Source organism: Paroedura picta, chromosome 18 (genome assembly GCF_049243985.1).
Source record: "Paroedura picta isolate Pp20150507F chromosome 18, Ppicta_v3.0, whole genome shotgun sequence".
NCBI lineage: Eukaryota > Metazoa > Chordata > Lepidosauria > Squamata > Gekkonidae > Paroedura > Paroedura picta.
This window is the reverse complement of record NC_135386.1, coordinates 9,362,714-9,381,068: the sequence shown is the minus strand read 5'-3', so window position 1 is coordinate 9,381,068 and position 18,355 is coordinate 9,362,714. Positions and strand designations below refer to the sequence as shown.

General features: G+C 46.7%; 1 protein-coding gene across 3 annotated transcripts in view; it reads right to left on the bottom strand.

Annotated features, from left to right (window-relative positions):
* Positions 1-18,355, bottom strand: part of ADAMTSL3 (ADAMTS like 3) — a 231,641-nt gene that overhangs the window by 159,977 nt on the left and 53,309 nt on the right. For all 3 annotated transcript variants that reach the window (XM_077317250.1, XM_077317249.1, XM_077317251.1), the window contains exon 3: positions 13,369-13,488. In XM_077317250.1, the coding sequence (XP_077173365.1) occupies positions 13,369-13,488 (120 nt within the window). The remainder of the gene's footprint in view (positions 1-13,368; positions 13,489-18,355) is intronic.

Sequence of the window (18,355 nt, the reverse complement as noted above, 5' to 3'; positions counted from 1 at the left end):
CTGCTTTGTCAGAACAGTTCTATCAGTGCCGGGGCGAGCCCAAGGTCACCCAGCTGGCTGCATGTGGAGAAGGAGCAGGGAATCAGACCCAGTTCCCCAGATTAGAAATCCGAACTCCTAACCACTACACCAAGCTGGGCTTCAAATGTTTCCAATTTTTCGATGTATGTATGGTCTCCTGTAAATAGAGAATAACCCTGATGTGTGCGTGCCTGCAGCAAAGGAAAATCAAATTAGCCAGCTATAGAGGAAGAGATGGTTTTGGTTTACTAATTTGTAGGAGGAAATCTGATATCGACTGACTGGGCAGTGCTTTAATTGAGCCATTTATCACTGGATCCGCACTGCCCTTTCTTAAATAATACCTAACTGCATTCCAAGGACTTCAGCAATCCTCTTACACCAACCCATCCATTCACTGAACCAGTTGGGTCATCTGGAAAAAAAAGATATTCTGTTCAGGGTTGCTTTTGCTACTGCCAGTTACTAATTTCTGTACTGTTCCCATGACGCATCCCTTGTGCACAGGCTGTGGAATCCCAGCTTTCCAATCTGGGACTGTTTCTGCACTAGCAATATCATTTGGATTTGCATGTTTAAAAGGCTGATTTTTCCGTCCGTTTCTGCATTAAACTCTGCCTTTCCAGGTGCAGTTCCAAATTGCTGTCTGACTTACAGTGTGTTTTGGAAATTCCCGGTTACACCGATTTCATCAGTCGAGGCAGAATCTAATTTGAGGCTGCCCAATGAGGAAATGCGAGCGTTCAAGTTTTTTTTTTCTCCTGCGGCTGCAATTTTGAGTCGCTCGGGCATGCCCCTTCCTTGTTGCCATCCTCCCTCCCTCTCTGTTCTGAAAAATCTGCCTTGCAAAAAAAATGGGGTGATCAGATTACAACGCCGTTTCTAAGTTTTTAAAAAAAGCAGTCTTGCACAGCAGCATTACAACGCTATAACCCAGGGTTGTTGTTGTTTTTAAAAATTACATTCAAGACACTTTGGGGGTAAGGGCGGGAGATGATCAAGGGCGCAGACTGGTGGGACTTGGGGACACAATGGAAACAAAGGTTCAAGCAGGCACCTTTTTCCAAAAGAGACATTTTTGGGAAAGGGGAGAGGAGCAAAACACGATGGGAGGCTGCCTCCATCGGACTCAGTGCAGAAAGCATGTCGCGAATTTCATCCTGGGAAACAAGGGGAGCAAAGCCCAAATGCGGAAAAGCTAGAGTCAACTTGCTGTAGCCAGAGGAAATTCAAAGCAAGGCGGAAATGGTCCAATCTCATCAGCTCTCAGAAGCTACATAAAGTCGGCCCTCTTTAGTACTTGGATGGGAGACCGACAAGGAAAACCAGAGTCACTACGTAGAGACAGGCCATGGCAAACCACCCCTGATCAACTCTTGCCTTGATTACCCTACGGCAGGGGTAGTCAAACTGCGGCCCTCCAGATGTCCATGGACTACAGTTCCCATGAGCCCCTGGCAGGGGGCTCATGGGAATTGTAGTCCATGGACATCTGGAGGGCCGCAGTTTGACTACCCCTGCCCTATGGGGTCGCCATTTGTCAACCTCAACTTGATGGGGGAGGGAGTATAGAGAGCTGAACATTCCCCTTTCTCATAGCTCATCTCCATGCAGCCCTTCCCTCTTTAACTACTTTGCTTGAAGCCAGACTCACCCCCAGATCCCAGAGCTCATCTGGAATGGGAACGAGGGATTTGGGAGGTATACTGGAAGGAATACAACCACTGGGAGATTAAACGCTGCCAACAATATACCTCCTGAAAATTATCTCCCCCTCCACCCACCCCCCACCCCAAAAAATCTATGCGCACGATTGGGCCAGGCTGTGTGTTAACACAAAGAAACCAGCAGCCATTGCGAGACGCTCCAAGCTAAACAAAGCACGGCTTTGCAGATTAATCTGCCAACCGGGCCTGTCAGTTAAATGAAGAGCCTGCTCCGCGGCAAATTGAACTTGACATTCAAAGTGTTCACGTCACTTTGACTACCAGACTGTAGGCGAGTCGCACTGCACACATGCGGCTATGCAGAACGGCGGCCAGCTGGGAAATGCACACTGAAATACGTGCAGCGATGACTTTAGCCAAGGTCGTACTGCTTACTTCACGCCGTATTTGCCGATGGCGCACGATTGACTAGTAAGAACAAGCAACCTTCTCCACTGGCCCTGCTTCCCCCCGTCAAAAGAATCCTTCTTCTCTGCTCATTCTTCTCTGGTTAAAGAGTCCTTCTTCTCTGCTCATTTGTTCATGTAGATCAGCATTGTTTCATAAATGCAAAGAAAGCAGGAGGCTTGCTTTTTTTGAACCCGGAGGATTAAGCGTGAAGAAGAGGGAAATAAATAAAAACAAAAGGAACGTTTGTTCCTCGATCCTCTGCTCTTCCTCTAAAGACAGTAAGACTTTTCAAGTGTTTAGCCTTGGTTGGACCATGTCCAGAATGGTTGTTTACGGCCACCTTGAGCTACAGTAGTGGCAAGAAGAGCTGGGTTCAAGTCCCTGTCCTGCTCTCCACGAAACACTGCCACCCACCACCATGGCGTCCCTTTCAGTGATTTTTGTCTTCCCTTTCAGTGATTTTCCTGGGGAGCCAACATGGAGTCTGTAAGACAGAACGTCTGCAGTTGTGCTGCTGTTAATCAAAAATGATGTTTTGAGTCTGTTTAATGTTTTAAAATGTTGTTAAAGGCGCTATTGGACTCTATTTTTGTTGTGCTACTGCAGACCAACATGGCTACCCACTTGAATCTAATTTATATTTTGTTGTGGATTATATGTTGTGTGCTGCCCTGAGCTGGCGTGCCAGGAGGGTGGTATATAACTTGAACTAATAAATAAAAGAAAACAAATTAAAAAGAAAGCCCAGGGGGAATGCATGGTGAAAGCAAAGAAAAACACCAGGGCATAAAAGACCGATGTCTAAACAGGTAGAAGAAAAGCAACAGCCAGAGAAAGAGGGATAGTAGACAGAAGCAAAACATTCAAGACGTGGCAGGGATTAGAACAAGAATGGATAGGGGGAAATAAAAGAAACACCCAATAAGTCATGCAGTGTACAAAGAATAGATTCAGGTGGGTCTGCAATAGAAGATCAAAAATTTGAGTCCCGGAGCTCCGGAAAGAGAAACAAGATTTGGCGGGGTATAAGCTTTCAAGAGTCAAATCTCTCTTCCTTAGATACCATCTTTTAATTTGGGCTCCTTTCTGCTAGATTAAACGAGGATCACACATTAATTGGGACCTGATGAAGGGAGTTTTGACTTTGGAAAGATTGTAACCTGGAAATCTTGTTGGTCATTACGGGACTACTAAACTCAAACCTTGCTCATTGTACAAAGAAGAAAGAGAGCCCCTGGAAAAGCACTGCAATAAAGCTTAGCTAGGACTGGACTTTTCAGCAATACCGGGACAAGGGAAATTGGATTTTACCAAGACCCCAGCATCCTGGGTGTACAGCAGTCTTCGACGTCCAAACAGCGGAGGCGACCAATGATAATCCTAATACAGAAAAGTTTCACAGGATTGTAAACAGACACCTGTAAGAATTTTGCAGCAGACCAAGAGAACTGATACCTGGACTCCAGATCAGTTTTCTCATCTGCAAGGATGCCAACCAATAGGCTAGATATCAGGGGGGGAAATTTTCACAGTCAGAGTAGTTCAGCAGTGGAATAGGCTGCCTAAGGAGGTGGTGAGCTCCCCCTCACTGGCAGTCTTCAAGCAAAGGTTGGATACACACTTTTCTTGGATGCTTTAGGATGCTTTGGGCTGATCCTGCGTTGAGCAGGGGGTTGGACTAGATGGTCTGTGTGGCCCTTTCCAACTCTATGATTCTATGATTCTATGATTCTATGATTCTATGATTCTATGATTCTATGATTCTATGATTCTATGATTCTATGATTCTATGATTCTATGATTCTATGATTCTATGATTCTATGATTCTATGATTCTATGATTCTATGAGCAGGGGGTTGGACTAGATGGCCTGTGTGGCCCCTTCCCACTCTATGATTCTATGATTCTATGATTCTATGATTCTATGATTCTATGATTCTATGATTCTATGATTCTATGAGCAGGGAGTAGGACTAGATGGCCTGTGTGGCCCCTTCCCACTATGATTCTATGATTCTATGAACATTGAGCAGGGGGTAGGACTAGATGGCCTGTGTGGCCCCTTCCAACTCTATGATTCTATGATTCTGCCATCTCTAGGTTAAAGAGACTGGAATAAAGGGCAGGAAGAGAGTTGAATCCTGCCTGAGCAAAACCAAGGACTGGATATAGACGATTCTCCTCATCCCGCCACTTTCTGGCATGGATGACGAAAGAATTCCACTGCCCAAAGGTTATTTCCATTAAAGCAGTTTGACGGATTATTGCCAAGCGCTTAAAATGATAAATGATGTGGAACAGTGACTCTTCATCTAAGTGAGGTGCTGTTTTGCTTCAAAGGGAAGGTTATATCTTTGTTCTGGCTCCGAGAGGCCTTGGCTAGCTCAAAAGGATGATGGAGCTACTTTTGCACGCAACTTACCCAACCAACCCCTCACTTGGTGGTCTCTGGAATGGATTTTTATTGTGTGGAAACAGCTCTTTGGTGCATCAAGCAAAACAAGGGCATTTCTGTGACCGTTTACGCACTGGGAACTTCACTGCCCCAGCTCCCATGCAGGAGCAAAAATCGGAGGCAGATGAGGTGCACCAGGCCAAAGGCTCCCCCATGTGGGTGCAGGAAGAGGTGGGGCAACCTGCCACGACTGAAACTCCAGCCTGCAGCCCAGCATGAAACCTCCAGTGCAGAAACGGTCTATATGTAAACTCTCCAGTTCATTTGCGATTCTCATTGAATTGTGCCGATTGAAAGGAGCCCAAAATTAAAAGATAGAGAAAAGCAAAGAATGGAAAGGGATTAGACTTTTATGGCAAAAATCTTAACGAAGCTGTGAGTTCAGTCAGTTGAAGATCATCCAGGAGAACAGAAAAGTTTTTAAAATATATTTCAGAAAGTCCATGGGGGATCTATTTTGTAACTCAGATTAAAACTGCAGCAACTTCAGTAGGATTTGAGCTATGCTGCATAACTCACAGCTTATGTATTGCATGTGTATGTTTGCATGCTTTGGATCAGCCAAATTTGGTGAGGACGGAAATGAACACTGGTGATTATATGCAATTTCCATATGCACAGTCGCCAAGAATTAAAAAAATCTGTTTCCAGGGGACTATCTAATCTGATCAGTTTGTGTATTAGTCAGCTATAAGGACCACCCATGCCAAATACAACAAATGCTCTTGAGCTCCTTGGAGGACAGGAAAAAGAGGCAACTTACAAATTTAGTAGGGGGAAATATAGTATAGTTCTGTGGATGCATGACCCCATAATTCGTGGGAGACGCAGACATAGGGCATCACAAAGATACCTTACCAAATGCCTGGGTGCACTTTTCTGATGATCCATGAAATGCACGCTCATGAATCCGTAATATATACCTGGGGACACATTTCCCATGATGTCAGAATCACTGGCTATTTGGACGCCATTTATGGAGCAAAGATGAAGCTGGTTTGGAGAATAATACTATTGGCCTCAATTTGTACTATCCAGGTGACAGGGTTACGGCTAAGCTAGGTTCCGTATGTTGCCTGATGCTCAAAGGAAAGGAATCAAAAGTCAACTTGGACAAGACAATTAACGTTCTAATGAACTGCCGTTATCAGCCACTACTCTTAACCACCACACCAGACCACATCTGTACTAAATGGACTGCCCATTGACTTCAATGGATGCCCGCCAGCCAGCTAGAGCTGTTCTCACCTAGCAGTGCTATTAGGGCTCTCTCACCCCCAACTCCCTCACAGGGTGTCTGTTGTGGGGTGAGGAAGAGGAGGTGATTGGAAGCCACTTAAAGACTCCAAGGGACCAAGCCACTTAAAGACTCCAAGGGACCAAGCCCTATGAAGATAGGTTGAGGGACTTGGGAATGTTCAGCCTGGAGGAAAGGAGGTTGAGAGGGGACATGATAGCCCTCTTTAAGTATTTGAAAGGTTGTCACTTGGAGGAGGGCAGGATGCTGTTTCTGTTGGCTGCAGAGGAGAGGACACACAGTAATGGGTTTAAACTACAAGTACAACGATATAGGCTAGATATCAGGAAAAAATTTCACTGTCAGAGTAGTTCAGCAGTGGAATAGGCTGCCTAAGGAGGTGGTGAGCTCCCCCTCACTGGCAGTCTTCAAGCAAAGGTTGGAGACACACTTTTCTTGGATGCTTTAGGATGCTTTGGGCTGATCCTGCGTTGAGCAGGGGGCTGGACTAGATGGCCTCTATGGCCCCTTCCAACTCTATGATTCTATGATTCTATGACTCCTTCGGGTAGTGAAAACTGGGGTATAAAAACCAGCTCTTCTTCTTCTTAACCACAGGCATTACAGAGACGGAAATCTTGCTGCTCTGTCCATTTTTTTCAGACCTCTGCAACATGCAAGCTTGTGGGACGGCTCATCATTCAATCTGAATGCAGTCCCTCAATACCTACAAGGCTGCATATAAAAGGGCTTCAAAATTCTGGCCTCACAACGCGAGCCGTCTCTTGCCAGGCCAAAAGGGGAACAAAACGAACCAAGAGAGAACATGACTCCGCAGACCATGTCACTGCAGTGAAACAGAGAACAAGCTGTTCTCATTAATATTTTACTTGTCTCCCATTTCAGCCATCGGCAAGGCTTTTAAGATAGCAAATACTTTTTTTTTTGGGGGGGGGAAGATGTGTAAAAGAAGCCGCATTATTTTTAACAAGGTTACATACCAAACTCAGGAATGAACATCCAGATTACATTATGGAGAAAAAGTCCTCCCTTTCTCTTACCACGTTACAATCAGAGAAATTTGTTCTAAGCATTAAAACAGGGGTAGTCAAACTGCGGCCCTCCAGATGTCCAGCATTCGCTGGCAGGGGCTCCTGGGAATCGTAGTCCATGGACATCTGGAGGGCTGCAGTTTGACTACCCCTGCATTAAAAGAAGCAAAGTTTGAAGGGAGAGAATGACAAACCACCAGCCACTGGCAGCCACTGGGTTGGATTAGATGACCCTGGAGGTCCCTTCCAACTCTTTGATTCTATGACATCTGGAGAGTCACAGTTAGGCCACCCTTGCCCCAGATTCTATACTCTATAGCATTTTTCCCCAGGGGAACTGATCTCTGTAGTCTGGAGAAGAGCTGCAACTCTGGGGGATCCCAGGTCCTACTTGGAGGCAGGCATCCCAACCTACTGAGCTGTCTATTGCAAATTGTCCTGGGAGGGAAATTGGGACACACACACCACTAAAGATAATAATAAAGGTCAAGGTAAAGGTATCCCCTGTGCAAGCACCGAGTCATGTCTGACCCTTGGGGGGACGCCCTCTAGCGTTTTCATGGCAGACTCAATACGGGGTGGTTTGCCAGGGCCTTCCCCAATCATTACCGTTTACCCCCCAGCAAGCTGGGTACTCATTTCACCGACCTGAGTCAACCTTAAGCTGGCAGCTGGGATCAAACTCCCCGCCTCATGGGCAGAGCTTTCAGACTGCATGTCAGCTGCCTTACCACCCTGCGCCACAAGAGGCTCTGCAAAAAGCTAATAACAGTGTCATTCATCTGTACGCTGCCTCTTTACCAGCGTGCTCAGTACAGTTCACAACATAGAAGCTAAAACCGTTAGAATTAACCATCCTCAAGAACTACCTCCCAGGGGATTCCGTCCTGAAAGATTCCAACAACTGCAAATAATAGTAAACCATGTACTGCAAGTCCTAATTGTAATTCTAGATAGTTTGACTCATTGGCTCACAACACAGATGAACCCTGAGGCTCTGCAGGAGCTTGCTGCCAGCGTCTTAATAATTAGAACAAAAACCAGCAGCAGCTTCCTGGAAGTTTAAACGGACAACAAGCCTGGCCAACTGGGTTCGTGTCCAAGAACGTTGCACACAATTCCCCACAATGCACAAGAGTTCCTTAACAGACATATCCCCAAAGGTTTCCCTGATAACAATAAATGGAAGGGGGGGGGAATGGTTAGAATCATAGAATCATAGAATCATAGAGTTGGAAGGGGCCATACAGGCCATCTAGTCCAACCCCCTGCTCATAGAATCATAGAATCATAGAATCATAGAGTTGGAAGGGGCCATATAGGCCATCTAGTCCAACCCCCTGCTCATAGAATCATAGAATCACAGAATCATAGAGTTGGAAGGGGCCATACAGGCCATCTAGTCCAACCCCCTGCTCAACGCAGGATCAGCCCTAAGCATCCTAAAGCATCCAAGGAAAGTGTGTATCCAACCTTTGCTTGAAGACTGCCAGTGAGGGGGAGCTCACCACCTCCTTAGGCAGCCTATTCCACTGCTGAACTACTCTGACTGTGAATTTTTTTTCCTAATCTCTAGCCTATATCGTTGTACTTGTAGTTTAAACCCATTACCCATGGTTGATGATTAAAATGTTACCCATTTGAAGGGTTCACTTCAACCAGCATTTCTAAACTATTTTACCATTAAGGACCCCCGGAAACATTCTTCAGGCTTCCAGAAACCCCAGAAGTGGTACAATGGAGAAGAATATGGCTGAGAAGCAGAGCTGTAGACACGCCCACCCAGGGCCCCTCCCCTTCCTACCCCCTCCAGGCCCATCAGTGGCCATTTGGGGAGGGGCTGCTGGTTCAACATGACCATATATGGTCATAAAGGTAAAGGTAAAGGTATCCCCTGTGCAAGCACCGAGTCATGTCTGACCCTTGGGGTGACGTCCTCCAGCGTTTTCATGGCAGACTCAATACGGGGTGGTTTGCCAATGCCTTCCCCAGTCATTACCGTTTACCCCCCAGCAAGCTGGGTACTCATTTTACCGACCTCGGAAGGATGGAAGGCTGAGTCAACCTTGAGCCGGCTGCTGGGATTGAACTCCCAGCCTCATGGGCAAAGCTTTCAGACAGCTGCCTTACCACTCTGCGCCACAAGAGGCTCATGCATTAAATGGTCATGCCACCCGCTAAATGTTGATCAAATTTTTTTAATGTATTCAAAATTAATTAACTCCGATCCATTTAGGAAACCCTTCCAGGGTCTTCAAGAAGAGTCAGATTCTCTAAGCAAAAATGACTTCCAGGCTTCCATTGACATTTGAATCATTTGTTTGCATGCGCAGCCCATTTGGCAGTTCTGATCATGACGTTGGGCCCTGGATCATTAAGTACAGATAGCAGCGGCTTCCCAAGTATCTGGCCAACATGCAGCAGCCTCCTCTACCCCCCCAGCTCAATTCCCCAACAGTTGAGAACCCCATCAGGACCCTTTTGCATGACCCCTTCTGTCGGTCACAAGAAGGAAATCCCATCACCTGAAAAATGGCCCCATAGAGGTGAAGAAGGGAGCAGGAGATCTGAGGAGGTTATGGAAAAGACTGAAGAAGGCCTCCTTAAGAATGACCACAGATTCAGCAGTAAGGACAAAGGAGGAGATTCTGGGGCTACCATCAGGAAGATGCTAATTTCACTGACAGCACTCAAAATCCCTAATTAACAGTCTCATGGAATGTCCTTCCCCCTCTGGCCTGTCCTTTGTGAAGAAGGTTTTACTTTAAGGCTGCATCTCAATCTTGCCTGAAGGAAGAGATTGAGAAGTCTGACCATCACCTATCACAGAATCAGAGTTGGAAGGGATCTCCAGGGTCACCTAGTCCAACCCCCTGCAGAATGCAGGAAATTCACAACTACTGCCCATCCACAGTGACCCCAATTCCATGCCCAGATGATGTCCATGATGTCCAGAATCCCTGGACAATTAGGCCTGGGAGAAATTTTTCCCCTGATCCCAAAATGGTGATTGGCATTTCCCTGGGCGTGCAAGAAAGGGCCACAAAAGCCAAGCAGCAACACAATCCCTTCTGCCCACCCAGTCACCATCTGCCCAAATTCACAAAGTCAGCATTTCTGTCAGATGCCTATCTAACCTCTGCTTAAAAAACATCCAAAGAAGGAGAACCCACCACTTCCCAAGGAAGCCAGTTCCACTGAGGAACCACTCTGACTGTCAGGAACTTTTTCCGGATGTTTAGCTGAAAATTCTTTTGAATTAGTTTCAACCCATTGGTTCTGGTCTGACAGAAAACAACTCTGCTCCGTCCTCTATATGACAGCCCTTCAAGTACTTGAAGATGGCTATCATAACACCTCTCCGTTGTCTTCTCTCCAGGCTAAACAGACCAAGCTCTTTCAACCTTTCTCCATATGGCTCCGAACCGTTTTCGTTGCCCTCCTCTGGACATGCTCCCGTTTGTCTATATCCTTCTTCAGCTCTGGTGCCTAAAACTCAACACAGGACTCTAAGTGAGGTCTAATTAGAGCAGAAGAAAGCGGTCATCACCTAAGCAGCCATTCCTGGCCAAGGAACCGTCTTCTTGATCCTCCTTTTCAGCCCTTCACATTTGCAACAGGCTACACATCTCCAACGCACAGCGGACAGCTGGACCTTATTGCCTCGTCTTCCAAATACTTCTTCCATCCACTTGAAGTCCTTTAGATCACAGAGGGGCCATGTTTTCCCCCTTTTCACAGGCCTTTCATAAATGTGGTACGTTGTGCAGCTGTGTTTTATTGTTCCATAAATTATTGCTTTCCCAGGTGTTTGGCCCCGGAGACATCTCATCTGAATCAGAAGGCCCCAGGGTAGACCAAGCACGGAGAACTTTGCTTCTCAACTACATCCCAAGAAAGAATGAGCAGAAGTTCCAACATGCTCTGGGATTTCAGTGGCCCCCCCTTTTTTTTACCCTTTCTCCTTAATGTTCAGGTTTCTAAAATTAAGATTTAGGTCAGGGCTCACTGACTACCGTCAGGTTTGTGATGATATTTGTTGGATATTACCATTCTCATGAAAACATTCCGCTTTGTTAAAAAAAAGAAGAAATCGAATCCATTTCTCTCTTGCTGCTGTGTCAGGGCTTTCATCTGGTTAAGTGTTCTTCCTGGATTATGGTCCCAGGCAATCCCAGCCAATCAGATATCACCTAAAGACAAGCGGGCGGTCATGATGCTACGCAGCTGATCCATTTGGCTAGGACGTTTGTTTTTATTTGCTGCAAATTATTTCTGAGCCACCTCCCAGAAAACTGCTCGAGACGGCTTAACGACCAACAAGAGGGGAAACGAACCACAGATTCAACGAGGAACCAAATAGGAGCATAAGACAATCTCAAACCATGCAAACAAAGCCACAGAGATTCAAGCAAAAGGAAACATTCACTACGCAATCTATAAAAGAGGGCCGGTCAAGGAACATCTGTAATGTTTAAAGGCAAAAATCAAAGTAAAAATGGGAAGGGAAACTTAAAACCCAAATAAAGGGCAAATAAAGGACTCCGGGGAATGGACTTCAAGGAATGGTAGAGGACAGGAAGGCCTGTCTATGGGGTCGCAATGGGTCGGACATGACTCCGCAACTAATAACAACAAAGGGCAAATAGGGTCAAGAGACAGCCACTTCAGTGAATAGGTAATGTCTTCACATATGCACAAAGTAATTTTTTAACAGCTGGATATTCCTGAAAACTACTCAGTACCCATTGAGCTGTTGGATAATCTAGTGAAGCCTCTTCGGGCTTCAAGAAACACGTGACATGGCACAATCATGCATAATATGGTTGGGAAGCAAAGCTGTGGACACGCCCACCCAGGGCTCCTCCCCTTCCCCTCCCCTCCAGACCCATCATTGGCCAACTGGAGGGGGGCGCAGGTCGACATGACCATGTATGGTCACATAACCCAATCAATGTTCAACAAATAGAAATATATACAAAAAAATTAACTCCCGCCTACTCGGGAAACTGTTATAAGGTTGTCAAGAGACCCAGGGTTTCATGACACCCTAGTTGAGAAAGCCTGATGTGGTGATTTATGCAATCACACACACAAACACACAAGAAGTTTGTATCCCCAAAAGAACTTTTGAGTTTCAGATATTGCATGACTCATGTGTGTGTACCTTCTTTCTCACTTCTACCAGACTCAGGGCGGGTATATTAAACTTTTATTCACAGTGACAGGGGTAGTCAAACTGCGGCCCTCCAGATGTCCATGGACCACAATTCCCATGAGCCCCTGCCAGCAAATGCTGAAAAGTGGGAAAACATGGCCCCTCTGTGATCTAAAGAACTTCAAGTGGATGGAAGAATTCATGGGAATTGTAGTCCAAGGACATCTGGAGGGCCACAGTTTGACTACCCCTGGTCTGATTGGCTATCTATATATTCCCCAGTGTTTTGAAGTAGAGTTCAATGGGATTCTGGGACATCTTGCCCCGTAAGTTTCTACCGCGGGCCCTACACTTCCTAGATTTACTTCAGATCTTTTGCCAAGATTAACAGGGCCTCTTTCATGTTGCTTTCTTAGCCATTACATCTCTATTCCATGTTTCATGTAACGTATCTATGGGCTTCTGGAGTACGCACTGCAGCTCTAATTATACGAAACGTGGTCTGTTACTTTCCAGATGCCCTGCTTCTTCCACTAAACACCTTCCCTTTGCGATTTTCCTTTCTCAGACATTAACTTTCAACAATCTCTAAACAAACCAGAAATGTAAAACAGTAATATGCTAATATTTACGCTTCAGGATAACACTCACCCTGGTATTCATTAACTGCATTCGCAAGTATTCCAGATATGGAACATTTCTTATTATTGCCAAAATCCTACATAAAGAGAACCTAAGAACTTGTCTGGCCTCGGAGGAGGAGCGTGTGTCATGGCTTAAGTGCCACTCAGCGCTTAACACCCACTCAGGGCGGCTGCCCCGCCCCTGAGTGCCTCCTCCTCCAACCGGCTTGCCTGTCTGTCCAGCAGCCAGCCAATCACCTTCCATCCCTCACCCTTGACCACCCCCTCCTCCTTCCACTTCCCTCCGAGGCTCGGAGGCTGCAGATCCCTGCCGCTTGACAGCTGCCCCTGCGAGAGAGTTCCCTTCCCAGAGGCCTGCAGACTTTCCAGGTCCTGGGGGAAGGGAGAGGTCATCCACAGAGTTCTTCCACCCCACCTCCCCAATCTAGCACCCATTTTATTCCCGAATGCAACGGGCTTGGCCCCTAGTTAACACTAAAAATGGTGAGCATGAATATTGGGAAGAGAACTGATAGGACCCGCAGCGGGCAGGTCGCTGATACTTGCACTCTTGTCGGAAGAAGCCTACATTTCCCCAGGCATTACGTAATGGCCCATTTCAGGAACGCGCCATTTCTAAGAGCTTCCTGAAGAAAACAACACACGGGAAGGAGAAACGTCATTTTCATATTGCGCAGACAAACCTGATCGTCGTAGCGGTAGGTAAGGAACTGTTCTCCCGTCGTGTCTTCCAAGAAACTTCCTTGCGGGGAAAGCGCAAACTCAGGCAAAAAGTAGGCCCCTTGGGGTTGCTCGGCTCCACTCTGCAAAAGATTAAACAAGATCACGTCGCAGCCACTGGGGAGAGAAAGAAAGGCTAGTCCAAAGACTCCCGAGCCAGAGATCCCTGCCCCTCCGTCATTAGTGTCCCGTGGCATGCATTACCAAATCGGTGCAGGGCTGTACAGGCCTAGCACGGGAAGATTAAACTTGCTGGAAAATATGCCTAGTGCTTGTTCACACAACAGGGCAACGGTGTGCACTTTCTCCCCTTCGTGTGGATGAATCGCCAAACTCACAATGACCAAACTGTGATCCAGAGAGGAGATAAACCCAGAAAAACCAGTTCAGAGTGCCCTGTTCATTTGTGCGAATGTCATTCGAGGGGAAGGAAGCAGCCGTGGTGAGATATCTTCCCAGAACAGAACCCTTTGGGGTAAAAATGCTGCTGTTTACTTCTGCTTCATACTATGTGGTCAACAAGACCCTCCCTACACCAGTCCACAGTTTTATTATGATTATGTTCTTGAGAACCGAGCCTCACGAGAGACTTGGTAACTTTAGAATAAGCAGTACTTACTCAACAGACCCATTTCGGCCTTATGAACCTCTTACAAAGAGTCGCTTTCAGGTGAGGAACTGCTGTCCAGACCAAAAGCAAGCAAGATTCCCTCACTGCAGGGGTGCTGCAGGAGGGGCTACCCAAAGGGAACCCGCTGGGGAAATGCAGTCAGTTATAACCAGACCACGGTTTCGTGTTGATGGCTTTAAAGGTTTTAATATTGTTTTGAAAGGATAATGTTAATGAGAAGCGAATCATTTCTATCTGTTGTATTGTATGTGTTGCTACATACTGTTCACCACCCTGAGCTGGCAACAGGAGGACAACAGTTGGCAACAGTTGTTGTTGTTGTTGTTGTTGTTGTTGTTGTTTCTCTTAGGGATGGCAGTAAGCGCCGACAAGTGGCAACCTATGTATGGCAACCCCAGCATGGGGCTTTCAAGGCGAGAACATCGAATGAGCCCCACAAGGGAGACTGCACTGTCTACACTGAGATGTTTTACAGGTCTTTAGTAATGTTTTCAGTAATGTTTAATTGATTCTTTCTGTTAGCGTTATTGTTGTTGTACACCATCCTGGGAGGGCAGGATATAAATTTCATTTAAAAATAAAATAAAGAGATGACGCAGAGGCGATTTGTCACTACCTTCCTCTGCAGACATTTCTGAGGAGAAGGAGAAGGAGAAGGAGAAGGAGGAGGAGGAGGAGGAGGAGGAGGAGGAGGAGGAGGAGAAGGAGAAGGAGAAGGAGAAGGAGAAGGAGAAGGAGAAGGAGAAGGAGGAGGAGGAGGAGGAGGAGGAGGAGGAGGAGGAGGAGGAGGAGGAGGAGGAGGAGAAGAAGAAGAAGAAGAAGAAGAAGAAGAAGAAGAAGAAGAGGTGGTCTGAAAAATGGAAAGAACAGCAAGATTTCTGTCTCTGTAAGGCTTATGGTTAAAAAGAAAGAAGAGCGTATTTTTATACCCCACTTTTCACTGCCCAAAGGAGTCTCAAAGCGTCTTTACATGCAACAGACACCCTGTGAGGGAGGTGGGGCTGAGAGAGCCCTGATATCACTGCTCTCCCAGGGCTGTGATGAACCCAAGGTCACCCAGCTGGCTGCATGTGGAGGAGCAGTGAATCAAGCCCGGGTCACCAGATTAGAAGTCCACACTCCTAACCACTACACCAAGCTGGCTCCCACTGGTAAGACGGGGCTATCCTATGGCGCCTTCCCTCTCATGACAATGGTACCCAAATACAAAACAAGACAACTATTACATTGTTTGTTTTCCCCTCAAGCGTAAAATAACCAGCTATTCCAGAACATTAAGCTTTTTTTTGTAGAAATGATTGTCCACTTTTAAAGCAGAATGCGAAACGCCAAGAAGGATGCAGAGTTCTGCTGACTTCCAAGATGAGGAAAGACAGGTTATCCGTTCCTGGGCAAAAGCTTCTCAGGATGGGCACAATCCGTATCCCCCTGAAGCACTCCCGTTCGCTTTTAATGCTTCTGGACAACATTCTGAAGCAGCAGCCCAAATTCAGTCCAGAAGCATGGAAAGTTTCAACCCCAGAGGTTAAGTGTTCGGGTGGAAAGAGTTTTTCAGACTTTAGTGCCTTGAATATTATTAAGCACCTAGTAAAATCAGGGGGGGTGGGGGGGCACGAAAACTGCGTTTTTACAATAACAGCAGCCTACTAAACACCGCTAGAAGTAAAATGGTTTGCAGAAAGTTACATTGCATAGCCTCTGGTGGACATGCTGCACAGAATTACTTCTTTCAATTCCGTATCGCTTTTTTATTGTAGGAGTTTCAGGGTCTCGGTTAAGGACGCATTATAGTTTTGAGGGCAGTCCTTACGAATTTGTTTTCGGCAGGCAAAGGCCATCCCCAAAACTCTTCATCTGTTGAGCTGAGAATAGTAAATCTAAGACAGAGTTGAAAATCTATGATACTTCTCATTCTGCAAAAAACATTACGTGGGACATCCTGAGACCATTAATTTTCAGTGGTGCTTGCAAGGTCATCCACGTAACGCTGATCGGCAGAAGGATTTATAAACATGGCAGTCTTCAAGCAGGGGCTGGATAGATACTTATCCTAGATGCTTTAGCCAGGGGTAGTCAAACTGCGGCCCTCCAGATGTCCATGGACTACAGTTCCCATGGGCCCCTGCCAGCATTTGCCAGATTAGAAGTCACCACTCTTAACCACTACACCCCTGGCAGCATGGGAATTGTAGTCCATGGACATCTGGAGGGCCGCTGTTTGACTACTCCTGCTTTATGGGTTAGGATGTTAACTGCAGCTGTTCGATGCTGCTATTTTCATTGCTAATACAGTTTTCTCTCTCTCTCTCTCTCTCTCTCTCTCTCTCTCTCCCCTCTCTGTATATATATGATTTTTGTGCATGCCAACCTTTTATTTATTTATTATATTTCTATACTGCCCTCTCCTAAGGTTCAGGGTGGTTTACATGAAACAGGGAATGATACAGATAGCTCAGTAGTTGTAACAATAATAATCCAGTGGTAACACAATAGGGCAGTAGATCATTAAGAGCCTCTTGTGGTGCAGAGTGGTAAGGCAGCAGACATGCAGTCTGAAAGCTCTGCCCGTAAGGCTGGGAGTTCGATCCCAGCAGTCGGCTCAGGGTCGACTCAGCCTTCCATCCTTCAGAGGTCGGCAAAATGAGTACCCAGCTTGCTGGGGGGTAAACGGTAATGACTGGGGAAGGCACTGGCAAACCACCCCGTATTGAGTCTGCCAGGAAAACGCTAGAGGGCGTCACCCCAAGGGTCAGACATGACCCGGTGCTTGCACAGGGGATACCTTTACCTTTACCTTTAGATCATTAAATCAACTACCGCACCCTGACGGGAACTGATTGGTTCAGGTCAGCCTTAGCCAAATGCCTGGTGAAGGAGTTCTTGAATGCCTCTCGGAGTACAAAGTCAGCACAATCTTTAGAACAAATGAAAGGGTCCCTTCCTTTATTCTTAAGCTTGTATGACCAAAGGACTTGAGTGTAACTGAAAGGATTTCTCCTTCTTTTATCAACAGCCCTTGCCATAATTACAGGTGCACGTGTGGCGTGGGCAAATTTTGGGTCCAGTGACCAACCTCCACAATTAGAGAATCTCAAGCAGAGAGGCTGGAAGTGACCCATCATGACAAACTACTGTGGCGCTTAGATTGACCACGGATCTCTCTCTCGGGTTAGGAAAGCTTTTTTTTAAAAAAAAATAGAAATCAAATAAGGCCATATCCTTGGGGGGGATCGAACCCCCTCACCTCTTGACTGATCTTATTGAGCGACGCAGGAATGGAGTCTCCGTGTGCTCAGGAAGAGAGCAACTCTATAATGGATCCTAAGTGATTGCCATTAGAGAGTTATGAACGCACCGCAGACGATTGCAAACCGAGGAGAAATTTCAGAAGGGGAGAAACGGAGAGGATTTTAAAACTGTTAATGCACGATTCTGGCCCACGGCTTCCAGCCCATCCCCAGCTGGGGGGAGGACCTTTCTGTGCATAGAGATCATCCTTTGCTCAACAGGCGTGATGCTGCCAGGAGGCTCAGCCCTTTGGTGGATTCACTCCCTCCACCCACAGAGTTCTGCTTGGCTGCATGGCCGGCCAACCCCAAATGACCCGGGAGCCTTACATAAGAAGCCAGCTGCAGGCATGAAGCTGCCTGTTCCATTCAGCAGCAGTTCTTAAAACCTAAACGCTGCCTTGTTATTGCCGTGAGATCAGGTCCCGGTCTGCGGACCTCGATCTTGATCCAATTCCAAGTGCAGCGCTCAGCTCTCCACGGGGCAGATCCTGACCTGCTGGATTCCGGTCCACTGTCAGGGAGCGGTAGAGAAACTGTAGTCACCCACAGAGGGCCTGATTGCCAAGGCCCGGATCTTTATGAAATCAGAGCAATCATCTTAACATCACAGAATCATAGAGTCGGAAGGGACCACCAGGGTCATCTAGTCCAACCCCCTGCTCAGTGCAGGAACTCACAACTCCCTGCCCACCCACAGGGACCCCAATTTCATGCCCAAGTGACCCCCCTCCCCACCAGAATCCAGCCTGGCCTGGAGGGAATTCACCGACCATCCCTCAGTGGCGATCAGCAATTCCCTGGTTATGTTTTAGCTTCGCATTTCTACATCTGGCTGCATCTTGTAGCCAATATTTCAATCAATCTGTAGCTGTGCTTGGATTTATACACAAGCCATGACTGTATCGGACACACCCACAGACCAGTACCGAAGTCGTCAGGAAGAGGGAATTCGGACTGATCCAAAATGAGTTGTGCCGAATTCCTCGTGTGGAAACGGTCTCTTTCTCTCCCCACAGTCTTATTCACATT